The 27,643-nt window shown below is 43.5% G+C and overlaps 1 protein-coding gene across 3 annotated transcripts; it reads right to left on the bottom strand.

The window, feature by feature from the left end:
- Window positions 1-18,323: 18,323 nt before the first annotated feature.
- Window positions 18,324-27,148, bottom strand: LOC146511010 (leukocyte elastase inhibitor-like). Of its 3 annotated transcripts, none has more exons than XM_085172506.1 (9): window positions 26,451-27,148; window positions 25,904-26,085; window positions 24,759-24,899; window positions 24,368-24,485; window positions 23,063-23,205; window positions 22,441-22,518; window positions 22,224-22,313; window positions 20,870-21,050; window positions 18,324-20,260 (listed from the first exon to the last, which is right to left on the bottom strand). In XM_085172506.1, exons 2-9 carry the CDS (start codon window positions 26,078-26,080, stop codon window positions 20,022-20,024), a joined length of 1,167 nt encoding a protein of 388 aa, XP_085028632.1. In that variant the 5' UTR covers window positions 26,081-26,085; window positions 26,451-27,148; the 3' UTR covers window positions 18,324-20,021. The 3 variants fall into 3 exon arrangements, with proteins under 3 accessions (XP_085028632.1, XP_085028631.1, XP_085028629.1); XM_085172505.1 differs by having other exon boundaries at window positions 26,457-27,148; XM_085172503.1 differs by having other exon boundaries at window positions 18,326-20,260; window positions 26,447-27,147.
- Window positions 27,149-27,643: the final 495 nt, after the last annotated feature.

Raw genomic sequence — 27,643 nt, 5'->3', positions numbered from 1 at the left:
CAATCAGTAGCGGTTTTTGATACGGGCAACACGGGCGGTTGCCCGGGACGGCATCGTGGTGGGGGCGGTATCACGGGCATCGGCAAAAAAATAAAAAAATGTAAAAAAAAAAAATGCTCGTATTCATGCTGCCCCAACGTCATGCCAGCGCATAATGGGAATTTCACCGATCGTTTTTCTCTCGCCCATTTGCTGGGAGTAAGGGCGCCCTCCGTTTGCGAGGTGCGCCTGCTGCTTGTAGCGCAGAGAGGAGAGGGCGGGGCGGCGGGGATTCTCTGGCTGGCTGGAGCAGCATCTAATAACCAACTCGCAAAATAAAAACAAACCAACAAACACGAAAACACCAGACATTATGATACAGACTTATAATTTGCACCGATGTTTTTTCGAAATTCTGTACGCGAAAAATGAGCGCGAGAGCCCTCGGTGCGCCTGCTTTATTGTCATCTCCGCTATACAGTACAGAATATAGAGACACAAGATGACGAGGCTCCAGTTACAGCAGTGCAAGTAAACAAACAATAAATATAAGAAGAGTAAGAAAATAAATATACACTTTAGGACTCGGGATAAAGGGATCAATAACAATTTAAACTTTATATTTTACAGTTTGATGATCTAAAGTCTCACACTCAACCCGTCGAAAGGGGAGGAGAACCCTGCTGCTTTCAAGTAGAGCACATTTCATTCATAATGATGTAAATCCAAGCCCATTATGTATTCATGATTTGAATCCTGGGTTGTGTGAAATCCCAGAAATAAACCCTAGACAAAGTGAATCTGTGAACTAAGGTTTAGGTCTATTAGGTTATGTTGTGGTGCTCCTCGAGTTGGGGGATTTGTGTTCATACTGAAGTGCAAAATTAAAACCAATGGAAGATGGACAAGACAAGTTGAACGCCATCAGGTGCTCAGTTTAGATAAAATAGAAAAGAAGAGGAGGAGAAACAAGCAAATGATACAGATAAGCAGATGTGTCATTGGATAATGGCAGGTCATCCTGAAACAATCAAAGTCAGAATACTTTATTAATCCCTAAGGAAATTATGTGGGTTGCAGTTGCTCCAAGAAGAAATGGTAAAAATAGTAACAGTAACAGACTGAACTCCAAACAATACATTATGTTACAGGTTTTAATATTAATTAGTCATTGTCAATTGTTGATTTGTCCTGTTCTCATTATATGATGAATTATGATGGCTGTTTGGTAGCCGTTTGCATACTATGCATACTCTCTCTCTCTCTTCATATGTGTGTGTGTGTTTCTCTGGTGAAACACACACACACACATGTCCATTGACATGGTTAATTATGTCAATGGACAATCCTTAATGTGTGTGTGTGTGTGTGTGGTGGGGGAGGGGTGTGTTCGCCCAGGGGGCCAAACAGGCTAGGACCGCCACTGGGCGCAATGTCACTGTCATGAGATGCTACCTTTGATTCAACATTAGAGGCTGCAACTTCATCCTTTTGTGGATCAGGGTCTGCATTTATCCAAGTGTTGATTTCATGCAGAAATTCTTTAAAACCGATCAGCTTAGGTTCATACCAATCGCTGTGATCCGTTTCCTTTTCATCATTGTTCAGCAATTTTTGAACTGAAGTCTGTAAGTCCATAAACTCTCCCAAATAATCATTAAATGTTTTCATGTGTCCATCTATGGAGGCTTTTGATTCTCCAGCATCAATGAGAGCATTAATGTCATTTCATTTTTTTTTTTTTTGTCAGAACGCCAAGTTTCGCTCTGCGTTTTTTAATCAAATTAAAAAAGCTCTCTTTCTTGTTCCTCCATTCTAACCACAAAATTCGTTTCACAAGGTCCAAAAGATAATTGTTTAATACAAACGTTTCATGTTGCAGCTCAGCGTCTCAGCTCATCCAAACAAAGTTTCGCATTTACTCACGAACTTTGCGTCATTGTTTCAGTCCATTCTGCGAAGATCCAATCTTCCAAGTTCAATCTTGCAAGTTTTCCCAGCTTCCAAGTTGACATCCAAGCGAGTCAAATGCTTTTTTGACTTAAATGTCACAGCATTTTATGTTCCAAACACCAAAAACACCAACACCAACCTGCTATGCCATTTTAATATAGAACCTCCTCTCACTAACACTCTGGTATTCATCTCCTTTGTTATAATGCGTCTGATGAGCCGGGTCGTAACACTTACTTACTATATATACTTTATTACTTTATTGATCCCCATGGGGAAATTCCTCTCTGCATTTAACCCATTCACTCAGTGAAGCAGAGGGCAGCCACCAGTCCGGGGAGCAGGGTGTAGGGACGGTACCTTGCTTCGGATCATGGGGTGACCACTCTACCTACTGAGCTATCCCAGCCACTTGCATAGTTATACAAGTATAACACGCAGTGAAATGTATCAGTATGTATGTGACTCACTTCTTTGTTGGGACAATAAAAAGAGATACACTGTCACTAACTCGTTACACAGGTTAATTGTGTGCTGTGCACACTGTGGCCACTATGTGCTCTGTGGGCTATAAGTTGTTCTGCTTGTTAATACATATATTCAATAGTATACTTACATTTAATGATGACAGTAATGTGTGCTGTTGCAGTAGAACTGAATGTCCGTGTGGACACTGTGACGTACACACAGCTGTAGTTGCCTTGGTGTTCATACTCAGCTACAGGGAAACTAAAGGAGGCTGAGTTGTTGACTGCTGGCTCGCTGTCTGTGATGTTGGAGTCAGAGAAGATGAGGAAGAAATGTCCACTGGAAAAACTGGAGTTAATGGAGCAGGTGAAGACAAAACTGTAACCCCTGGTGATCTCTGCACCTTCAGGACCCCAGACCAGACCTGCACCAGGAGAGGTCAGGGAGATGCTGGGTGTCTGCAGTCTCACTGGGGAATAAAAGGTACCAGGATTAAGAAGGGAGCAGAGTCAAACACAACACTTAGTACCTTGTTTACACAACCAGCAGTTATGGACCAGCATTAACATTTTTTTGTTATTCTTCTTGTGATTTGATGAATGAATATTCACTCTTATAGATCTTTGCAAACTCTAAATTTGATTCTTTCATTGCTAAACGCTCCACAGTTTCCAATAACTAACCTCTAATACTGTCTGATTGCTCCTTGCTACAGTGGGCTTTGAGAGCATTTTTGATCATGGCCAAAAATAAAGAAAGCAGTAAAAATATCAGATAAATTAAGTGACTAAAATCTATACAGAATAACAGATTCTGTCTTTAATACATTGTTTTTCTATAAAACAACAATTAACAAAATTTAAAGCTACAGCTGAAAAACTTTTTCAATAACTTTGTTACAGTTTATAAAAAACAAAGGATCTCGTTTTGTTCCAAGAGTTAGTCCATACTTGTTTTTGTTTTTTTACCAGCAACAGAGAGTCTGACAGAATCACTTAATGGGGAACTAAATTCACAACTTGAGCCTCTTTTCTTATACTGACACTGGTACAATCCCTCGTTATCAAAGTCCACGTTAGGAATTTTGAAGGTAGCAGAGTTTGTGTTGGAGGTTTGGCTCCTCCTGAATGAACCCTGAATTTGACTCAGAGTGAACGATCCACCTAAAACCTGAGTTGAGACTGAACATGTGATTTCAACAGTCTGACCCCAGGTCACCTCACCAACAGGGTAAATGGAGATACGAGGTTTTGGAAAACTCACTGAAAAAATATCAACATATCAAAACCTTCTTATCTCACCAGGTTACTGATTCTGTTACTGAAAGAGGAGAATGAAACAAAGAACTTGGCAAAGTGGATTTTTTCTTACCAGTAACAGAGAGTCTGACAGGGGAAGAGCTGAACCTTTGACTTGTTTTCATGTACTGACACTGGTACCATCCATCATGATCAAAGTTCACATTTTGAAGATTGAATGTAACAGAGCTCATAGAGGATGTTTGACTCTGACTGAATGAGCCTGAAGTCTTCTGGAGGATGAAAGTTCCACCTGAGAACTTGTATGAAACTGAGCAAGTGATGCTGATGTCCTGACCCCAGCTGACCTCATTACTGTACAAGGAGAGGGTGGGCTCTGGGAGGGTTTCTTAAAAAAAAAAAAAAAAAAAGATGTAGTATTAGATAAGACAGGACACAGTCAAGTTCACATCAGATCATATTAGTGTCTGTCGTATTGGCTGATGGCTTATCTGATATCATTGCATGTATGGAAATGAAAAACTTCAGTAACTTGAGGGGCTTAGGTGGAAACTTTTTTTTTGAGCCTGCAGCTTTTTGAACAAAAATGTGTCTCAATGTGACGCGGCTATCATGGAGAGCAGCTACGAGCAGGGTGCGGGCGCACCGCTCAGCGAAGTCACATTTACCAGAGCATTGGAGGTTGTGAAACGGGACCTCTGCGACAAGCTTGACTGCAAGATTGATACAGTTACCCATACACTGCGGTCAGAAATATCATCGGTGAAGGCTGAGTTTAAAGCTGCAATAACCACCTTACAGGCCACCGTTAATGCGCAACGGACCACCATTAAAGAGTTGGAGCTTTCAGCTACAACTTGCAGTGACGACCTGACTTCTCTTCAATCTGCTGTAAGTGTCCTAAAGGAGGAGGTCAGACAACTGCAAGCTAAGGTCAATAATATTCGTCTTATTGGCGTCTCCGAGGGTTTGGAGACATCTAACCCTAGGGAGTTTATTTCCCATCTCCTGCAAGATCTTCTGAAACCGAATGAAGCACCTCCGTTGGATTGGGTTCACAGATTGCTTGGACCAAAGCCCAGAGATGGAGCGCCTCCTCGCCCACTGCTCATTAGAGTCCACTACTTCCATGTCAAGGAACAGCTGCTACGTCTTGCAAACTCTCCTCTACTTTACCAGGGCAGAAGGATTTCCATTTTTCCAGACTTCACACCTGCAGTGGCTGAAAAATGTTCACAGTTTACTAGTGTCAAGTGCCTTCTGCACTCTTGTCGTGGGATCAAGTTTGGCCTGTTCTATCCTGCGGAACTGAGGGTGACACTTCCAGATGGAGTTGTACGTAAGTTTACTGACCGTGCGTCTGCCATGGACTTTGCCAATAAGATCCTCGGGGGCCCTGCCTCTCAAGACACATAAGTGCCTTAGCCCATTGGGCTGATATTTCCATCTTGGTTAACTTCTGTGCAATATATTGTGGCGTGTTGGGGGAACAGCTAGTTCTCTCCCATCATGCCTTGGGACATGTGCTGCTGTTTAGATGTTCTTGTTTTATTGTTTATGGTTACGTTACTTTTAACTGTTATCTTGAATGTTGTGTTTACGCTGTGGTGCAGAGCCACTGACAGTTGTTGTTTTGTAGAGAGAGTGCTGTACCATGAGTGACTTCTGTTGTGCTGTTGTTGAACCTTGAGGCACATTGTAGCACAAGCAAGTGTTTTAATAAAGAGCTCCCCCTACCAGCTTGGGGTTGAATAACAAGCTCAATCTCTCTGTGAGCTTCTTTGTAAAGATTCCTCTGCATGCCACATTGGTGTCAGAAGTGGGATTCCAAGAGCATGGCCACTATTCTGAAAGAGGAAGAGGAGCTAAGGAAGACTGAGGAGCTTATCACTCGCCTGGAAGCGGTGAATGGAGCATGATCAAAGAAGTGGGGAGAGCCCCGGGCAGCAGCAAGCCAGCCAGGGGAAGATCTGTGGGGCTTACCAGATGGAGCCTCACACCCCCGCTCACTGGGGAGCTGTCAGAGCCGCCAAGGCATGCTGCAGGCTCCAAGACTATGAGCAGCCAGCCAGCCTCCACTCATGGTGATGCCTGGGAGCAGCACACCCTCATTGCTGGCAGCCGAGGGGGACAACGCCAACTGTCTCCAGGACCAAGTGCAGCCAAATGGATGGTCAACAGAGGAGACAGCTGTCCAAGTCGCCCTCGCCTTGGAAGGTAGGGCCCTGTAGATCCTCACAGATCTTAAGCCAGAAGAGCGCTTAAGTTGGCCTGCCGTTGCCAGAGCAATGCAGAGCAGGTTTGACCTCTGTACACATGCAGATGATGCCCAAGATAAACTTGCTAGCCGCCCACGGAGACAAGAGGAGAGTCTGGGTGCCTATGCTGCTGACCTACGTCTTTATGCACTTGGAGGGTACCCTGCTTTTGATGCTGCAGCACAAGAAGAGCTTGCTCTCCAGGCTTTTGTCTGGGGTCTCCAGCCAAAACAACTACAAGAGCACATCTGTCTGCATGCACCAGAAACCCTGGCGGCAGCTCTAACTGAGGCCGAAAGAGTGGAGCATGTGCTCAGCCCAGGTGCACGCAGCCCTGGCATAAGTCACCAAGTGCGCCAAACGGACTACGAAAGGAGCGACCAGGAGGAGGAGGCCTGCCAAACCACCAACACACCACCCTGGCGATCTCCGCGAGGGAATAGACGAGCAGGAGGCCAATCCAGGGGTAACTGCCATCGGTGCGGAGAACCAGGTCACATCGCACGCTACTGTCCAGCACCAAGCCCACAAAGCCTGGCATCCCAGCTGCCGTTAAACTAAGGCGGGGTGGCACAACGGAGGAACTGCCCCCTGCCACCACTCTGTCCTCCGAATCACACTTGCGGGTTGGCCGGCTCGGCCAGACACGGGGACTGTATCTGGACTGTGACCTTGCCGGCACCACCTGTAGAGCCCTGATAGACACTGGATCCACGCTTTCCTTGGTACAGGCCGGAGTCCTCCCTGGTACTGATGGCCCAATACCGCAGGGTTGGCAGCCTACTCAGCTCCACATCACCACAGTCACGGGAGAGCGTGCCAAAGTTAAGGGGGAAAGATCCCTCCCAGTAACTGTTGCTAACTGCACTGTGGATCACCAGTTCTGGCTAGCCAGCATCCAGGACCAATGCATCATTGGCCTGGACCTGCTAGCCAAATGGGAGGCCACAGTGGACGTGTCCAGAGCAATCCTTTACCTGGGCACGGAGGCTGTGAAGCTCCACACCACAAATGAAGTCCCGCTGCCTGCCTCCACTTTTTCAGCCAGCGTCAGGAAGCCCGAGGACCTGTCGCCGCTGGCGGGGGAAGGGGCCTCCCCTTCACCAGCAGTACCGCAACTGTCTACAAAGACCAAGCAAGCTGTCGAGGACCTATACCAGAGGAGCTGCGAGGGTCTCCAGGCTGATCAGCGACGGCAGCTGCGAGAGATACTCGACTTGTTTGCCGACATCTTTGCAGCCAAGGATGAGGACTGCATGCAAACCAGCCTGGTACAACACGGCATTGACACTGGGGATGCACGGCCCATCCGCCTCCGCCCTCGTCGCCTTCCCCTTGCCAAGCGTGCCGCAGCAGAGCAGAAGATCAGGGAAATGGCAGAGGCGGGCATCATCGAACCCTCAAACAGCCCCTGGGCAGCCCCGGCTGTACTGGTTCGGAAAAAGGATGGTACCTGGCGGTTTTGTGTCGACTATCGTCTACTCAACAGCATCACACGCAAGGACTCCTGCCCATTGCCCCGGATTGACGATGCCCTTGATGATATTGCTGGGTCCTGCTGGTTCAGTTCCCTCTATTTGCGCAGTGGCTACTGGCAGGTGGAGCTGACGCCAGAGGCCCGCCCAAAGACTGCTTTCTCCATTGGCCAGGGACTGTGGCAGTTTAAGGTGATGCCCTTCGGCCTCTGCAATGCCCCAGCCACATTCGAGCGCCTAATGGAGAGGGTTCTGGCTGACATCCCCCGTGACCGCTGTGTGGTCTACCTGGATGACCTCCTCGTCCACGCGACAAACTTCGAGAAAGCCTTGGCTAGCCTGACTGCTGTTTTCCATGCTATCCGCCAGGCTGGCCTTTGCCTCCACCCCAAAAAGTGCCACCTTTTCCGAAAGGAGACAACCTTCTTGGGTCACGTTGTGAGCGGAGCAGGGGTTTCCACTGACCCTGCGAAGGTGGCCGCTGTGAAAGACTGGCCAATTCCGGGCAACACTGCTGAGTTGCGGAGCTTCCTTGGCCTGGCATCATACTACCGGCATTTCGTCAAGGACTTTGCTACCATTGCAAGCCCCCTGCACTGGCTCACACAGAAGGGCCGGGAGTTCCACTGGAGTGAGGACAGTGCCGTGGCATTTGATCGGCTCCGATCTGCACTGGTTGAGACACCGGTGCTAGCCTACCCAGACCTGCAGCTCCCTTTTGTCGTGGACACCGATGCCAGCAACACAGGGGGTGGGGGCTGTACTGTCGCAGGAAGGCCCTGAGGGGGAGCGGGTCATCTCCTACTACAGTCATTCCCTCAGCAGACCGGAGAGGAACTATTGTGTCACCCGTCGAGAGCTGCTGGCCATCATCCTGGGTCTCCGCCATTTCAGACCCTACCTCTACGGGAAGAAGTTCCTCCTGCGCACAGACCATGCGTCCCTCACTTGGCTGCTCAGCTTTAAAGAACCGGAGGGACAGCTAGCCCGGTGGTTGGAGACGTTGCAAGATTACCACTTTGAGGTTCGTCACCGGGCGGGACGTCTCCACACCAATGCAGATGCCCTCTCCCGACGCCCCTGTGAGGAAAAACAGTGCAGGTACTGCCAACGCTTGGAGGACCGGGAGGGCATGACTTCAGTGATCGCGTCACCACAGGGCGGCCCTGAGAATGACTCTGTTCCAGGTGGGCATTGTAGCAGTCTTCAGGTCCAGTCCGCCGCAGGGGATACTGAGGGTCTGGAGGCCATGGATCCCCAACAGCTGCAACATGACCAGAACCAAGACCCTGCCCTTTCCCAGGTTCAGTGTTGGATTGGAGCCGGTCAGAGACCATCATGGCCAGAGGTATCTGCACTGGACCTCGAGACCAAGGCTCTCTACTCCCAATGGGCCAACCTCACAAACCGAAACGGCCTCCTCTATCGCCGCAGGCAGGCTCCCGGGGGTCACCGTGAGGTCTTCCAGCTCGTGGTACCTCAACAGTTGCGGTTCAGGGTGCTCCAGCTGGTCCATGGTGCGGCGGGGGCAGGACACTTTGGACCAAGTTACCAAGACTCTGCGGCGACTTCGGTCTCGGTTCTACTGGCCAGGGTGTCGCCAGGACGTAGAGCTCCATATCCATCGGTGCGATGCCTGCACGGCTCAGAAAGGGCCTTCCCAACGCTCTCATGCCCCCTTGCAGCAGTATCAGGTGGGGGCCCCCATGGAGCGGGTTGGTGTGGACATCCTGGGACCCTTCCCCACCACTGACCAGGGGAACCGCTACGTCCTGGTTGCCATGGACTACTTCACTAAATGGCCTGAGGCCTATGCAGTCCCTGACCAGAGTGCTGTTACCACTGCTGAGCGTCTGGTCAACGAGATGTTCTGCCGGTTCGGGGTACCAGAGGAACTGCACAGCGACCAGGACCGGAATTTTGAGGCTGCGGTGTTCAAGGAGGTCTGTCAGCGGCTGGGCATCAGGAAGACCCGGATGACGCCACTGCACCCCCAAACTGATGGGTTGGTGAAACGCTTCAACCGCACCCTGGCCACCCAGCTTGCTATCCTGACCTCCCGCCAGCAGCGTGATTGGGATCAACACCTTCCTCTGGTCCTAATGGCCTACCGTTCTGCAGTCCAGGAATCTACTAAGTGCACTCCAGCGGCCTTGATGTTCGGTCATGAGCTTCGTACCCCAGTGGACTTGGTGTTTGGATCCCCCCCCCCCGAGCAGGAAGTGTGTGGGGACCCCAGGTTGGACTACCTCCACCACCTCCTCGCCCGGCTCCAAGAGGTGCATCAGTTGACCAGGCAGGCTCTCCGAGATGCAGGTTCCCGGCAGAAGCGAGCTTATGATACCCGCTGCAAGGGGGAAGGACTTTCGCCCGGTCAGCATGTGTGGGTCTACAGCCTGGAGAGGAAGAAAGGGCTTTCTCCCAAACTGATGAGCCAGTGGGTTGGACCCTGCACTGTTCTCGAGAGGCTGTCCGACGTGGTCTACAGGGTGCGGCTGGTCAAACGGAACAGGGTGGTCGTACTCCATCGTGATCGCCTGGCACCCTATCAGCCCTTGAGTCCATCCAGGGAGGAGTCAGGGTCCCAGCTTCAACTGCAGGCCCCCAACCTGGCCTCAGAGGCGGCTGGGGGACCCACGGAACGTCTTCAACGAAGCCATTAGTAACATACTTATGTTTATTTGAGGTGAACTTGATTCATAGGATGTGTCTTGTTCTAATATATTTTAAAACAATCTTTGATTTGTCTCTGCCTTGTATTGTAAGGAGCTTGAACTCAACTGGGACTTTGAATGTTTGGGAGGAAGTGCTCTGGGGTGTGTTTGGTGGGGGGTGTGCGCATCTTGTTTGTGAAGAAGCTTCAGCATTTAGGGGGAAGTTTGGGTGTTCTCTTTGTTTTTTATGTTGTACTGTTCTGTACACTGACTTTCTGTGCTTCTCACCGGTCAGCTTAATAATATTAATATTTCCCCTTGTGGGACTAATAAAGGTATATCAAATCAAATCAAAATCAAATCAAATAACCAACAAGCAGGTCACTCGTTTAAGGTCTGAACCAGCCTATTAAAAGGAGCAAGGTCCTCCATCATTTGCAATTTTTGGGCGCCCACATTGAGTTTTTACAACACACCTAAAAATTTCAGATCATTTTAGACTTTGTAAGGGGTGGGTAGGCCAACTGTATCACTCTACATTTAAATCCAAAGCTTGTGGTGCTGCCATTTTAATACACAAATCAGTGAATTTTTTTCCTCTAATTTTATAGCAGACCAGAATGGTAGATACATTATTGTGGGTGGTAGTATTTTGAACACTAAATTCATTTTTGCCAACATCTATGCTCCCAATTGGGACGATCCAAATTTTTTAGCACTTTTTTTAACTAAAATTCCTGACTTGTCTTCCCACTATTTGGTCCTTGGTGGTGATTTCAATTGTTGGCTCGGTCCGCTGGATCGATTCTCAAATAAGTCCGGTACGCAATCAAACTCTTCCAAAATGATTAATATGTTGCTTCAAGAATTTTCTGTTATATATGCCTGCCGTTTTCTCAACCCTAGACATAGAGAGTACACCTTTTTCTCCCCAGTCCATCATACATACACTCGTATTGATTACTTTCTACTGGACAGTCGACTTACTTCACAGATTCGCTCTTGCTCTCATAATGAGGCCTCAACGATGAGGCTGCCTACAGGGAGGAGGTGGATCGTCTGGCTGAGTGGTGCGACAGAAACAACCTGTTGCTTAACACAGAGAAGACCAAGGAGCTCATCGTGGACTACAGGAGGAATGCTGACCCACATCCACCCATCCACATTAAGGGGACGGCTGTGGAGCGTGTGAGCAGCTTCAAGTTCCTGGGAGTCCACATCTCCGAGGATCTCATCTGGACGACCAACTGCTCCAAGCTGGTCAAGAAGGCTCACCAGCGCCTCTTCTTCTTGAGGACTCTGAGGAAGAACCACCTGTCCCCAGACATCCTGGTGAACTTCTATCGCTGCACCATCGAGAGCATCCTGACCAACTGTATAACGGTCTGGTATGGGAACTGCTCTGCCTCAGACCGGAAGGCGTTGCAGAGGGTCGTGAAAACTGCCCAGCGCATCGCCGGAGCACCACTTCCTGCCATAAAAGACATATACAGGAAGCGGTGTCTGAAAAGGGCTGGGAAAATCATCAAAGACCCCAGTCACCCATCACATAGACTCTTCACCCTCCTGCCCTCTAGGAGGCGCTACAGGAGCCTCCGGACTAAGACCACCAGGTACCGGAACAGCTTCTTCCCCACAGCTGTCAGACTCCTGAACTCTGCCTCCTGACATCTGACCCACGTTAAACTCATGGACTGGACATACACACACCCACAACCACCCACACACACACACAATGGACAACTGTACCCTCATACACACAATAATAACATGGACTGAACCACCACTCACAACCACCAGCACTTTATATAGCCTCTGTAGAAATTATCCACATATCTCACTTATCTTAACTGCACTACTGTATAGCTCTGTGTAAATAATCATTCTGTACATACGATAATTTTTAATCCTACAACTGTTTATAACTTGCATAGTTCACATTTCTGTATAACTGTATATCTCAGATTTCTGTAGTTTTTTTATTTCATATTTATATCCTGTTCATAGCCTGTACATACTTATAGTTATAGAATATTCATAACATACTTCATACCGTGTACATTATAACATACCATAATAGACCCATTTCTGTAACATACTTACATATCTATATTATTGCTAATATATATTGTAATATATTTATATCACTAAAGCACTTCTGGATGGATGCAAACTGCATTTCGTTGCCCTGTACCTGTGCATGTGCAATGACAATAAAGTTGAATTCTATTCTATTCTATTCTATAATGCCATAGCTATTTCAGATCACGCTCCCTTGACTCTAGATTTGGCAGTGGGCCGAAGTTCTCCACCGGCTCCATGGTGTTTGAACACACACTTGCTGTCAGATGATAAGTTCATCACCTTTGTGACTTCCAAGATAGACTAATTTATAGAAACAAACAGTACACCAGGAATATCACCCTCCAGTTTGTGGGAAACGTTTAAGGCTTTTATCAGGGGACATATCTTATGCTGGTTTTGAGACAAAACAAAGGAAAGAAAAGTTGTCCGAGCTCATGCAATTAGATGAGTTGTATGCTGTCTGTCCAGCACCAGAGGTCTATAACGACAGGCTGTCCTTGCAGACTGAGTTTAATCACCTGTCCTCTGCTCGGGCTTAAGAGATGCTGTTGAAGTGTCAGTACTCCCAGTATGAGTATGGGGATAAGGCCAGTAACTGCTTTCCTATCAGCTTTGTAGTGCAGCAGCTGCACATTTCATTCCTTGGATTCGGACATTTGCCGCTGTCAAAACAAATGGCACATATTCTGACTTTTTTCCTCTTTTCAGAGGGACTAGGCAGAGCTGTCCCATGTCGTCATTGCTTTTTGCAATTGAAATTGAGCCCTTGGCCATATCGCTGAGGTCTAACCCAGGTATCACCGGCGTTACTAGAAATGGTATGGAACAAAAGATATAAAGAAGCAGATGATTTGCTTCTTTAAATCTCAAAACCAGCATCTTGAATTCCTTCGGTGCTCTCAACGCTTGAACAGTTTAGCCTTATTTCTGGCTATAAGCTGAATCTCGGCAAGAGTGACCTGTTCCCTCTGAATGTTGCTGTACAGAAATATCAGTGTACAGCACTGCCTTTTCGAGTTGTATCGGACAACTTTACATATTTAGGGGTTAAAATTACAAGTCAATTTCATAATCTTATCAAGCTTAATTTCGACCCACTTGTGGAGAAAGTTAGGCAGGATTTGGACAGATGGTCTCTACTCCATCTGTCTGTAGCAGGGCGTATAAATACGATTAAAATGAACATCCTTTCAAAATTTTATTTTCTTTTTCAGTGTGTCCCTGTATTTATGCCAGTTTCTTTTTTTTGTTTTTGTTAAATTAGACAAGATTCTCTCTGGGTTCATTTGGAACAAAAAAACCCTAGAATACGCAAGACATATCTTCAAAGACCGAAAAAGATGGGGGGATGGCTTTACCAAACTTTATGTTCTATTATTGGGCATGTAATATTCGTATTCTCAGGTACTGGCTACAGGGGGAAGATATGAATAATGCCCCGGCGTGGCTGAGCTTGGAGATTTCTTCCTGTGCCTCATCCTCTTTACCAGGTTTTTATAATAACACTATTGTGAAAGTTACCTTGAAAATATGGTATCGATATCGTCCATATTTTAAGCTGAACTTTTTTTCCCTTCGGTCACCCATTTTGAAAAATCCCTATTTTCAGCCTTCTTTAGTTGATGGCGCTTTTTATTTGTGGGCCTCCTTGGGTATCAAGTCGTTCTCTGATCTTTATATTCAGAACACATTTGCCTCTTTTCAAAAGCTCTCATTGAAATTTGGCCGTCCAAAAAGTAATTTCTTTTACTATTTACAAATCCGGAGTTTTGTTAAGGAGAAATCCTCCCAGTTCCCATCTAGACCTCCTTGTCATGACTTTGATAACCTTTTATCACCTCCCCCTTTATCACAGGGCCTGATCTCTTGTCTGTATGACAGACAGTGTTGGGGAGTAACGGAATACATGTACCGCTGTTACGTATTTAAAATACAAAATATGAGTAACTGTATTCTGTTACAGTTACCGTTTAAAAAGGTGGTATTTAGAATACAGTTACTTTGTTGAAATAAATGGATTACACGGCGGTACTTCCCTGTTTCATATTGTGGCGGGTCAGGACTGTTTGGGTTTTGTTTGACAGCTACGTTCTGGTGTTCCAGGCGGCAGCGTTACGGTTGCCATGGTTACAGGGTGAGCTCTCTCTCTGCGTGTTTCCTGGGTGAGAGAGGCCTTTTTGTTGTTGTTGTGCTAAGCTAATAGGCAGAATGCTACAGGTATAGCTCTAAAGAATGTAGCATCATAGGCAGTGTAGTCCATGCTGCAGGGAGAATGGACTGCCATACACGTTATGTGTCTGTGAGCGAGGGAGGGAGAAAAAGTACGAGCTGTCATCGAGCAAAAACGGGAGCTGGAAGCATGTAAATATAATAATAACCACTGCAGCCAAGAAGAGTGCCTGACGAGCCCAGTTGTAAGTAAGCTATTAAGACTCGACTGTACACCGTGTTCGTGTTTTCCTCCAAAAACAATAAGTTCTGTTGGAGCAGCCTTTCAACGCCTCTCTCTGTCTCTCGCTAGCAAAGTTGACCCAGACAACAAAGTAAAGCTAGTTTTCAGCTACGAGCCCGACACAGAACCCACCGTATTAGCCAGAGGTCCCTTTACTACGGTTCGGAGCCGCGGACCTTCAGTAACAGTAATAAATCACAGCAATAGTACATTCATGTAGTTGTAAACAGCATGATAATATATTAAGTAATCCAAAGTATTCAGAATACGTTACTCTCATTGAGTAACGTAACGGAATACGTTACAGAATACATTTCGGGGCATGTATTCTGTATTCTGTAATGGAATACATTTTAAAAGTAACCTTCCCAACACTGATGACAGAATATGTTCCTTTGGCAACTCCTCAACCTTGGTTATTAAAATGGCATGGGAGCAGGATTTGGGGTGTGTGATTCAGGATGACTTTTGGGATAAAATTCTTTATCGGGTCCATGGCTCCTCATTATGTGCCAAACACGGGTTAATTCAATGTAAGATTTTACACCGTGTACACTGGACTAAAGCCAGACTAGCTCAAATATACCCCAACCTTAGCCCTGATTGCGACCACTGTCATCAAACACCTGCCTCTTTAATACATATGTTTTGGTCATGTCCATCCCTCAAACAATACTGGATTAATATTTTTCTGACTCTATCAAAGATCATCCAGCTACCCCTCCAACCTGTGCCCTCAACTGCTTTGTTTGGGGTTCTTCCTGATACAGTTGTCTTGACGACGGCCCAGGCGAATTTGGTAGCATTTCTCACCTTATTGGCAAGACGCAGAATATTGTTATGTTGGAAGTCCCCTTCTCCCCCATCCTGGGAAATCTGGACTAGAGATGCTTTGCATTTTAGCAAACTCGAAAAGATTAAATTCAGCTTGTGTGGGTCTATGGCCAAATTTTTTAAGATCTGGCAACCCTTTTTTGATCATGTTCAGACTTTGCGGTCCCGCAACACTCCCAATTAGCCAGCTCAGACTTTATTCTATTTTATCTTATGCTTAACTATACAGACTCGATTGTGCCTGCACTTTATGATGGCATTTATTCATCTACTTTATACATATTTCTTTTTTCTTACGGATTTGACTTATTTCAACAACTAAGCTGACCACTCATTTTGTTTGTGTTTTTTGTTTGTTCTGTTTTGTTTTTCGTTTGTGTAGGGGTGTGGGTTCTGAAACTCTGCACATCTCTCTTGTCCACTCAGGAACTGCTGTCTTGTACTGCAGGATTTACTATTTGTATTATTAGCTTGGATCCTTTTTTTTCTTTCCTTTTTTTCTTCTTGTATACCTACTGGTACTCTTGTAATTATGAGGTGGGAATGTATGTTTCATATTGTTTTACGTTCTTCAAAAAGAAAACAGCATATTGTTCAATTTGTCTTCTGTAAAATGGATGCAGAAAATTCAATAACAATATCTGGGGGGAAAAAACTGTAATACGTGTCAGAATTAACTTGTGTTTCTATCCACCTCCCAATTATCATTATGCATCAATCTTTGAATTCTAAATGACAATAACTACTGTACCACCATGCTTCCCTAAATACACATTAAAATTCTGGATATTTTGGGAAAGCACTCTGCTGATGTGAAAACAATTCATCCAGTTTTGTTTGATTTTATGATTGTTTTTGTTTTTATACAGCTAGAGTTGAAATCTTTTATTTTCTTCATGTTGTACTTTTTGAGCATTTTGTCAGAGCAGCACCTTTGGGATTCAGAGCTTACAAAAGTGACACATGATGTGTTACGTGCCAAGAGATGTGGCTTTGCTCTTGTGTTCTTTTTGTCTTTCAGGTGTCAAGCCTCCACCTATTGGCCAGTTCAAAGTTGATTGGAATGTGTCTATTGGTGTCAATTACATCATATAATTTCCTATGGTGTAATAGTCAGAAGCATCTTTAAAAACTGGAAACATGCAGGAGCCCAATTTCTTGGAGATGGAACGTCTTCAGAAGACAAGGTGGGGGTCCTCCTTCAATCAGACAGGCAATGATTTTGCTGCCTGTTCTGCTTCCAAACCCAGCAGCTTCTCTGCAGGTGATGCTGGACTGCTCCAGAGCAGGAAACATGAGGGGCTGATACCTGGAGTCTGAAAACATGCTCTATCACTACGTTCTGAGAATGTGTCTATCATGGAGACAATTTCTTAATTTTTATGAGGAATGCAAGCTGTTAGAAAAGACCAGAAGATAGCTGAGAGCTGCTTTTACTACAGGCACAGAAAGTGCAGGTTTCTTTTCTAAAGATGTCCAATAAAAGTAAAGCTCTAGGTTAGTTATTGTCCTGCTCACCTCAGGGTGGGCTAATTGAATGACCAACAGGTGAGGAGGGGACATTTATGCAGTTGGGGGCTGTTTCCAGTGTCTGGTTCTGTTAGCAGGGCTTGTTGTCTCCCAGGAGAGGGCGCCAGTGGTACTGTTAGATGGGAGGATATTTTCAGGTTAAGTTGCTCCATCTTCGGGGGCAAACTGGCAGGACAGAGCATCTGACTTGATCTGAGCTTGGAAACTAAAATCTCTCAATGCAAATCCTCCTTTCTACAAACAAAATAAAATACTTGCTACAGTATTTTATATTTACAGATGTCATGTTGATAGAGTGATCATATCAAAAATGTATATAAGTTCATTTTTTGCGTGTGTGTGTTTGTTTGGAAACTAGAACAGCCCCAAAAGGAGATCTAGTGCATTATTTGCTTAATGAGCAGCATAAAGACTGAAACTGATGAGGAATGTAGGACATTTGAAAAGGGTCGCAAAAGACCATAAGTTAAACCGTCATGAGAATGGAGCAGGCTGCATGTGCAGAATGACCTTCGTCATAGAAAGACTCCAGGTGGAAAACAACTTGTTCTGCCTGCCATTTGTAGTACAAACAAACTGTCCTCTCACACCTGCACGATGATATTGGACATGTTGGGGTTGAGAGAGTTCTTAGCCTAGTTAGAGAACATTTATACTGACCTTTTATGAAGAGAGAGGTTGAGGAATAAATCAGCAGATGCTGGCTATTTCTACTGCATAAAGAAAAGCCAGCATCACATGACAGAGAACCTATAGGAAGTATTACATCAAGCTGACACCTAGAGCTCATATGTATTGACTCGTTCCACCATGAGGCCAGCCAGCTGCTGAATGTGGTCTGTACACTCAAAATCCTGCAATTTCCCTGTTTTAACAAACAGTTGAATAGTCTGAATGGGCGCTAGGACATATCAATGTCATTAGTTTCTTTCAGACAAATCATCTTCACCTCATTGTTATTACTAATGCTATACCTGAACTGGTGTTGATCTTATTCAGAGCCTGTCTCGTCCTCACTCACTGTCTAACTGAGGTCAATACAGTTTCTACTTTCTTTTAGCCAGTCCTGAGTCTTCTTTGTGGTATTTTTTGTTTCTTGAAATATGCAGAGCTTTCCCTGAAAAAGACTTCTTCACCATTTTACACTGATAGCATTTTTTTTTGAATTTTTTCAACAATTTGTAGACAGTTTTTTGCAGAATAGTGAACTTCTATCCATCTTTACTCCTGAGAAACTCTGCCCCTCCCCTCTGGCATGTTTGACACTAATTTTGGGGGGGCATGCACTCTACTGCAACAGTTGGGAAATTGTTTGTCATATTTATTAAATTTTATGATTGTGAGTATTTTAATACAAGTGCTGTCAGTTTTTCTCATTTTCTTCATGTTGTATTTGTCCAACAATTCCTCAGAGTGGCACATTTAGGGCCCAGAGCCAAAAGAGTGACACATAGTGGCAAAAACACAACAAAAACCTGGTTTCTGGAGGACTGCACCACAGCTCAGTGCAGAACAGTCTGGGTCTTCTGATGTGGCTCTTCTCTTCTTTAGCTTAACAACTCATTTACCATAATATCTTTTAGGTGATTGTATAAATCATATGAATTTTAATAACCTAAGATACACAAATTGGAACATGAAGTACATCAGTCTGTGCGAAATAACAAGAGGACAAACTTAATCAGAACCAAAAATATTTCCAAAAAACATGACGTACTGTGCAAATGTTTCAAGCACTCAGATCAGACCTGGGATACTGTCCAAAAATAATGCCATGAAGAGTTTATATTTATCAACAAACTTTATTTAAAATGCAGGAAACAGAAAAAATCTCCCTTAGTTAAATTTATCAGATTGTTCATCCTAGATTCCTTTCCTTGCCTCCTCTCCTTGACATTAGTCCCTTCCACCAGTGATTCAATTCAATTCAATTTTATTTATACAGCGCCAAATGGCATCAACAGTCACCTCAAGGCACTTTATATTGTAGGATAGACCCTACAATAATGCATACAGAGAAAACCCAACAATCATATGACCCCCTATGAGCAAACACTTTGGCATGCTCATAGGAAAGCTGTGGAAGAGAGCCAGAGATTAATAACAAGTATAACTCAATGCACAGAGGTCTGTTAACACATAGTGAGTGAGAAATATGACTGAAGAAGAAATACTCAGTGCATCATGGGAATCCAGCTGCAGCCTACACCTATTGCAGCATAACTAAGGGAGGATTCAGGTTTACCTGATCCAGCGCTAACTATATGCTTTAGCAAAAAGGAAAGTTTTAAGCCTAACGTAAAAGCTGCTCTTTCTGACATATCCCGCAGGGATAAGAGCAGAAAAAGTAAAACGGATCCTTTTGAGCAGTCTGAAATCTGAGCTTTGGCTCACAGGGATCACTTCTACATTTGCTGCGTAAAATCTGTACAAATGAAGCAAGGAAGAGACAAGGAGAGAGGAATCAAAGCAACAAGGATTTAACGTGACACATTATTGATTCAGAGCTGGTATAAAGCCATGTCAATATAAGACATGACACAGCTCCATCATGATCTCAGTTATTTGTGTTCATGACTTCTATATACTGAGGCCTAATTACTGTATATTGAAATTCACAACCTGCCACAATGAGACAAGAAAGTACAGATACCATCTCCTGGTCATCATCTACTGCAGAATTAGGCATTGTATGTCCTGTGGGCCACATGTGGCTCGTTGGTTGTCCCTAACTGGCCAGTGTGAGGTCAATGAGAAATCAAGATTCAAACATAATTTATACATCATGCAGCAGTTCGTCTCATTACAGCCACTAAACACTCTTTCATAAATTTCTGATCAGAAGACGGGACATTTGAAGAGTACGGTATAAAAATCTGAAAGGATAACATTTAAAGGTGAGAAAGTTTTGTAATGAGAAAAATACAAAATATAACAAACAAGCAAAAGACAAAAATGATAGTATAGAGCTGTATATTAATATGAATACAGCACTGGTGTGCAGTGATTTTGAAAGGTTCTCCAACGAAACACTAAAGACTTCTGGCACTGAGCTGCTGTAAAGGACACAGAGCTCACACAGGGCAGCAGAACCGACCAGCAAACAGGATGTTCATGGTGGGGTTATGTCTGATGAAGAAGAGGAAGGGGTGGTCTGCGATGAAGGATTTTAAATTGCCCCACCTTATCGTGAGTGACTGTAACTCACTCCAACACATATCCACAAAAGTAGCCTCAGTTCCCTTCTCGTGGACCTCCACAAAAGCCTTGTGGATGACTTTTGAAAGTACCAGATCTTTGCGCCCAGACATGCCTGTGACAGAGAAGTGAAAGGAGAACATTTTAAATGAACATAATGCTGCATTTTCATTTTTTATCTGAGAGGATTTTTTCAAATTAAAATCTGATAAGGCTAGGTGGTGATATAGATCATCTGACTGAGCTGACAACTAAAATACCAAAGGTGCTGCAGGAGCCTGGGTTTGAGTGTTTCCAGATAATTTCCTGCATGCCATTCAACTCATCCTCTCCCTTTCTTCCTCTCAACTATTCTGTCAAAGTGTTATATCTGCAAAATAACCATGAAAAAAAACCTTCATAATGTCACTTTAACAGCCTGTCATTAGTGATTAGTGTCAGAGAGTACAGCTGGTTTAGGCAGGATGAACCAGAACACCTCCCTGACTGTCTGTCAGTATTACAGTATTAAAAGTCATGTAAAAGTCCACCAGTCCATTCAAAACCCAGCATCAAAGCTTAGATCCTGCTTTTAAAATCTCACAGTAGTATGATCATCAAACAAGACAAACAATCTGCTGAAATAAGCAGCTCCATGGTCTTTTGGAGAACTCTTTCACTGCTGGAGCATTGTTGCTCTACACTCTGTTCATAAACACCAACAAACTGCAAACATATGTCTCACCAGAGAAGTCACACTTTGTGTGATCAAAGGCGTCCACCATGCCCATGCTGCTCAGGACTGTGTTCAGGTCATACGTCTCCTCCAGTGTAAATCGAGGCAGCCTCACATCAAGACAACATGTTTGCATCTTGCCTGGATGAGTCCAAGCCACAAATTTCTCGTAGGTCAGCTCCTTCTCCAGCTGGGATGGAAACAATATCAATGATTAGATATGTGTGTGTGGTTTATGTGTATTGGTGGATGTGCACAACTAGTCAAGTAATCATTGCTATTGTCACTTGTTAGTGTCAGATGTACTAGTTATTTAATCAGTTTTACTGTTTACATTTTATTGATGAAGTAAATTTACCAATAAATTGTACATTTTTGTGTCCTAAATGTTATGCAGCCATCTGCCACCAAATAGAGCAGTGTTGGTGAGAAACGCCATAAATTTGTTAATCTTGGCCTGATTTTTCTGTTAACATTATTTTTATTTAATTACCTATTATTGCTACGTAACCCTTGTGGTGTCCTTGGATCAAAAATGGTCGCTAGGTGAATGGCAAACAAGCATATGGGAATCCCGAGGACACCACAAGATGAAAAAATAGGACCTGCAACCGACAGAAAATAGCTTTCTCTAAAAGGAGTTCAGTTTTTCAAAAAAGGCTCAGAGTAGAGCTGCTACTGAGAAAAGGAGACGGCTGAGGGGGCACCTCCAGGGTAAGGTGTTCCCACCAGGCATACACTGTGACCTGCTGGAGAGAATAAATCTACTGGCCGGACTGGGAACACCTTAACATTTCCCCAAATAAGCTGGAGGAGAGAGGGAGGTTTGGGCTTCTCTGCTTCGGCTGCTGTCCCTGCTACCCAACATCAGATAAGCACAAGAAAATTGATGGATGATTTATTGTTTTGTTATTTTAAATGTAAACTTTTACTGAAGTGATTGTCATGAATTCTCGAACGGCATCCATCATTCATGATGCACGGCACAATGTGCCACACTTTTCAGCTGCAGTTTATTCATTTTTCAGTTGTTACGTTTTCATATTTCAGTAATGAATGAGCATCTTTAGTAGAAACATGTTTTCATATCATAGTTAATATATTTGAAGTGTTTTTCTCCTTTGTCGTCTGTTTGGAGTTTAACGTGTAGTGTAAATGTGATGACATGATTCATTCAAGAATGTCATTAAAAGTTTCAAATCACTTTGTTTACACAGTTTTTGACGTCAAGCAGTTTTCAAATTTGACTTAATATCTGGGTGTTTGTTAGTTTTAGACTATTCGGTCAGTCTGATTTGTTTTCTTTGTTTAGTTGACTAAGAAATGAGTCACCAGGAACATCCCGAGTGTGTAAGTGTTCTACCTTCTCCAGTCCTGTTGTATCATCGTCTATCTCTGCAGGTAAAAAGATGAGCATGCTCACTTCCTCCCCACGGTAAGGCATCTCTAGAATCTGTCCAGCAGAAGATTTCAAGCATTACTGCACATAAATCTACTGACACATATACATTACAATTACTCTCTCAGTGAAATCTGATTATTCCAGTGATTTATATAAATATAATAAATATGATGGTTACCTTGCAGTTTGCTTCTTCGATGAAGGTACACGCAAAGTCTTCTTCCTGTTTCATCATCTTCACAGGCTTTGAGTCGTTCTGAAGACAAAAGAAATGAAAAACATTTTTAATATATTCATTGAAATATTTCTTGGATGCAAAAGTGAATTAAATAACTCTGAAAATGAAAGAGACAAAAAAATGCCTTTGAAGCTGTGTGTCATGAATAATCATTCCCAGTCACAGATGTATTCTCATGACTTTAATTAAAGTAGTTTGTAAAGAAGCTTTGTATGTCGTACACTCCCAAATATTATTTATCTCATACTTGGCCTTAATGCAGTCTCACATTAACAATTTTGGCTCCTCATCTTTAAAGCTCCCTCCTCTTGAGGCCATTTTGATTGGCTGTCCCTCTTTAACAAAATGGGAGGGGCTGATCTTTCTGACATCATGCAGAGCAGAGAAACTGAAACCGATCCTTAACATCAGTCTGAAATCCAAACTTTGGCTCACAGATATTACTTGTACATTTGCTCATGATTTGAAACTGTCCATGTTGACCAACCACAACTGCAATGACAATAGACTTTACAAGGTTATAGTTTCATAGTCAGTGTTCTGTTTTGATGAGCACTTTTACCTTGTTGAGCCAAAATTGAGCATCATAAGTTTTAGAACACCGGAAATCGTTAATCCAGATGCCTTTGAAGTGGGTGGCAGTGAACAACACCAGCCTGGTCAGTTCATTCAAATCATCTTCATCCACCACCTCTGTGATGTTACCTGGTGACCAAAGTAAAACCAAATGTAAACATTGAGAAGTAAAGCTTCAAAGACTGCAGCAAAGTTTTCATCCACAAATCTATGAGAACATGATGGAGCCCACACTCTTTCAGCCTTTGTAGGCCAGAGAAACATGATGAGTTTTACAAATGCTGTTTAATATATTCTTTGACTATTAGTGAAACCTGAAGATATTATTCATCAGCACAACATGTGAATATTTAGAACAAGTAAGTGTGCACAACCACTCTGGCTAATCACTACAGCACACATGTAACAACTCATTATTGAAGTACTTATAAATCCTGCTTTTTCTACACGAGATAAGATGAATGAGGTAAACAAGGGACATCAGATAAGCAGGTAAAGTTACATTAATGTGCTGTTCCACAAGATGGCGCTCCTCCCTATATTTCTTCATAATTCTCAACGCTCTGCATATACTTGAGTTGAGTTTCAGTCAAGGTCAACACATCTGGATGTAAACAAAGTATTCTGGTGCCTGGCAGCCACCTTGGAAGTGAATGAGACTACCATTAATGCTGTGCCAGCACAAACAGGCAGGGAGCCAGAAACGCTTTTCATAGAAGGAAAGAGTTAATATTTAAATCTGATGGTATTTAAGCTGTGCTGTAGTCTAACTTTCACAAAACTCATTAAACTCAACTACCTGAACTCATATTGCCCTGAGAGACTGGGACAGGAAGAGTTTGAGAGATAAAATATAAAAAGATACATAAACAAGAAGATTAAAAAATATGAGAAGCGGCAGTGAGTGAGTTTGGCTGAAAAGAAACAAGTGAACAGAGGACTGTGCAGACACTGAGGAAGGTGGTTCTGGGGTCCAGAGATCACTGCTGAAACTGCCTGAATCACTGTGGGTTAAATCAGGATTAACGGTGGAAGGAGCCCTTTGACAAACCCTGGTCACAGGTCTGTAAAGCTTCTTCACTCTTCAAAACTATGTTAAGTACATCTACCATCACTTCTGAACACCAGAAGGAGAAAATAAATTCAGTATTTTCATGGTATCCTTACAGGTGCACACTCCTCACCTTAGAGGGACTTAGCAGGAGCAGTGAGTCCTGCTTATGAAAAACATGTGAACTTGAACTGGACATTAGATGAAGTGATTGTGTGTACATGTGTAAATGTGATCCACCTGGTGTGTGTTGCTGCACCCAGTGGTTGACATCAATCCTGACTTCTTCAGACCTGGTCTTGAAGTCCACAGACTCCAGCTCTGCTCTGTAATGTTTCTTGCTTTGTATTAAGAATTCCTGAAACCACAGACGACACATTTATAAATTCACTCCAGCAAAGTCTCTGACATCACTGATTCTGATTTACTTCAGGCTGACATGATAAGAAAACACAGTTATAGCCACATGAACACACATGCTGAATCACACATGCCTCATTTCAATCATTAACACAGTTTTAGATTCTGATCAGTCAGAACTCACAGCATTTCTCTCTCTGCCTCTCATTTACTCCAAAACACACGAGCTCATGAAGAATCAAACTCTACATAAGAAGAAGAAGAAACAGACCTGAGTAAAGGGGCAGGACTTCTCTCTGTACAGTCTGTTAGCAACACTGAAGGTAAATGGAGCATCTGGCCTGTTGAGTACAGTGAGAAGTTGGGCGAAGCTACTGTGAACATCACCCCAACAATCCTCGGTTTGCAAGATCTGTGGACAAAACACATTAGTGGATTCAAAGAAGGACACAGAAGGAAATTCTGGACTGGATCTAAAACAAAGAAACTAACTTGTTGTTAGATGATTTGTTATTATTTGTTTCCTCTGAGTGTCCAGCTTCTTCAACATACCCAGGGAACCTTTCTGTTATCTGGATTCACTTAGCCTAACATCAGCAATAAGTGCTCACATGAGCCCTGCGTTTCCATCTTCACTATCCAATAAAAGCCACAAATAACAAAAAACGGAGCTTACTGTGTCACAGCCTAAAGGAGACACAGAAATAACTTTAGTTTCTCAACAAAGAAAGTGAAATTAATTTTACAACAACTTTTCTTGGTGTGTGTTCCCCTCTCCTAACCTCTGTGTAGTAACAGCATGTAACTGTAACTTCCTTTTAAAACTTTCTGAGTCTGTGAAAATAAAAAAAACAACTGTAAGCCGTATTCAAGCTCACTTTGTGTCTTCATTCATATCAGGCTGTGGTAACTCAAAGATGAAGACTGTATCCACACAGTGGAGCTGTTATTATTTTGTGTATTTCTCAAAGCTAGTAGGAAGACTGTTTGTGCAGCATTGATCCCGTTGGAAAGATTTGAACTTTCTGTTAAATCTCAGAAAACTGGTTTGGTTTCAGTCTCAGTTTATTTTTCCACATTACTCTGGAGTTACTTTGCTCATTTAGGTTGTCATGTTGACTTGAGTTTAGCTTATTTGACATCTTTTAAGGGTCCAACATTATCACTTTTGTATGACTTACTGTGCCCTCATGTCTAACCAGCTCAGTCCCTCACATTAGGTTTCAGACTATAATAATATCACACTGATACACTGGAGACAAGTCAGGGTCATTTATACAGTTATAATGGTCACAGTGGTTTCCAGCAGCTGTCCAGACTAATACCAGAGCATCCTGCATGTGTTAAATGAGTACCACTACAATAACTACTTTGCACTATAATTTTAGTGTTAGTGTGTGAGCATGTGTACTGTACCTCTGACATCTGTGTGGCTGTGTTGCCTCTGGCCCCCAGCATCACCATAGCCAGGGCTGAAGAGATGCTGATCGGGGAGAAAAAGATGTTTCCTGTCTTGTTGTTATTGCTCAGCTGTTTGAGCAAAGCCAGAGAGAAGGAAGTGTTGTCCTTGGGCAGAGAGATTGCTGATGCCATTGTTTCTGGTACAAAGAAGTCAGGCAGTGAGTTGTTTAATGCACCAAGCAAGATTATTTAAATCTAACTGAGCTTCACTTTACCTAAAACTACAAAACAAAAACTATGGTGGCAGTTATTCAGGGTTTTTGTTTAAAACGACATCCTTCATGGTGTGTATGCAGATTTAGTCACAAAGCTCCCAGAGAAGTCAGTGAGTTATAAACAGCTCGAAGGGTTAGCATTACTCTTTGAGCGCACATGGAAAAAAATCTGCAACAGGATTACAGTTATACACACAAGATATAAACACTGTTTACGGGTAATTTATGAGTAGTAGCCACGTAGACGTGATTTGTAAAAACTGAATAAAGTTACATGACTTACTGACACCCACTTTTCTTTCGTCGTCAGACGGTCAGGAGTCTTTCTGACTTCTGCTTGGGTTTCGTCTTGACCATAATTCATGACCGCTAATTATGGTCTGGATTAGAGAAGTAACGGGAATGAACTCTTCACCTACTGACCAATCAGTTAACTGGAAAACAGCGTCACCATGCCCTCGGAGTAGGAGGATCTAAAGTTTTCCGGTAGCGTCTAAAGTCTTCACGTTTCCCAAATGATTAGTAGGAAATCTAAATTTCTTTCTTTTTCCTACATTGTGTAAATCTTCAATGTTTATATTTTTTCGTAATAATTTGCACAATTACGCATGGCATGATTTCTTAAACTTGATAACTGAACATTTTTGCACAAGTCTTTTATCCCTCTGAATAAGCACGAGGATGACGCATTAAAGTGGCATTTTTACTGCGTTTTTACTGTGTCACGCTAGCGAAGCAAGCCGTGTGGAGGTGAGATAAGGACCCAAAACGCAGGCACTGGCTGAGATGTGAGATGCTCTACTGAAGCAGAGTGACATACAACCAAAAGCCAGGGTGGCAAGAAACAGAACTAAGAACGACTCTGAACTGGGAAAACTAATAAAACAAAACTGAATCCGCAGGAAGACACGCAGGGAGGTAACACAGCATGGAGGAGCTCAGACGGACCAATAACGCACACAAGAGGACACATCCTATAAATACACACAGAGGAAACGAGGAATTATTAATTAATTATTATTTAATTAATTATTTAATTAATGCTTTACATGGTCAGTGTGCGATATCTCATCTTTGTGTTTTTACAAATGACAATTTTTAAAGCTCCAAAGCCACCTGTTCCACTTCTCTTTAAACGAGAAAAAAGATAAAAACCAACACCTGTTCCTACACACACGTTACACACTGATTACTAAAATAAGTATGATTTTTAAGAATTACAGTAAGTTAACTTTACTTATGTCTTCATATATTTTTGTTTTGGGTGGGGGAGCTTCCACAGAGCTTTCCACAGCTAGTTCACAGGTAAGAGGCGGTTAGTTGCTAAAAGTTTCACAGTGTATATCACAATCATCTGGGGATGCATGCGTGAATATGTGTATGTATATCTAATGAAATATGAGCAAGCTGAATTTCTGTTGATTACAGATAGATACAGATACGTGCTGTGCATTCATACTTACATACATATCACAGTGAT

The sequence above is a fragment of the Neolamprologus multifasciatus genome, chromosome 9 (genome assembly GCF_963576455.1).
Source record: "Neolamprologus multifasciatus chromosome 9, fNeoMul1.2, whole genome shotgun sequence".
Taxonomy (NCBI): Eukaryota; Metazoa; Chordata; class Actinopteri; order Cichliformes; family Cichlidae; genus Neolamprologus; species Neolamprologus multifasciatus.
The sequence above is the reverse complement of the archived record's forward strand: the minus strand, read 5'-3'. Positions and strand labels throughout refer to the sequence as shown.

Coding starts and splice junctions, on each gene's coding strand:
- LOC146511010 (XM_085172506.1), bottom strand. CDS start 26,080: ATGGCATCAGCAATCTCTCTGCCCAAGGACAACACTTCCTTCTCTCTG. Junction 22,314..22,440: donor TCGAAGAAGCAAACTGCAAG/GTAACCATCATA, acceptor TCTGCTGGACAG/ATTCTAGAGATGCCTTACCG. Junction 20,261..20,869: donor CACAAAGTGTGACTTCTCTG/GTGAGACATATG, acceptor TCTCTGTCACAG/GCATGTCTGGGCGCAAAGAT.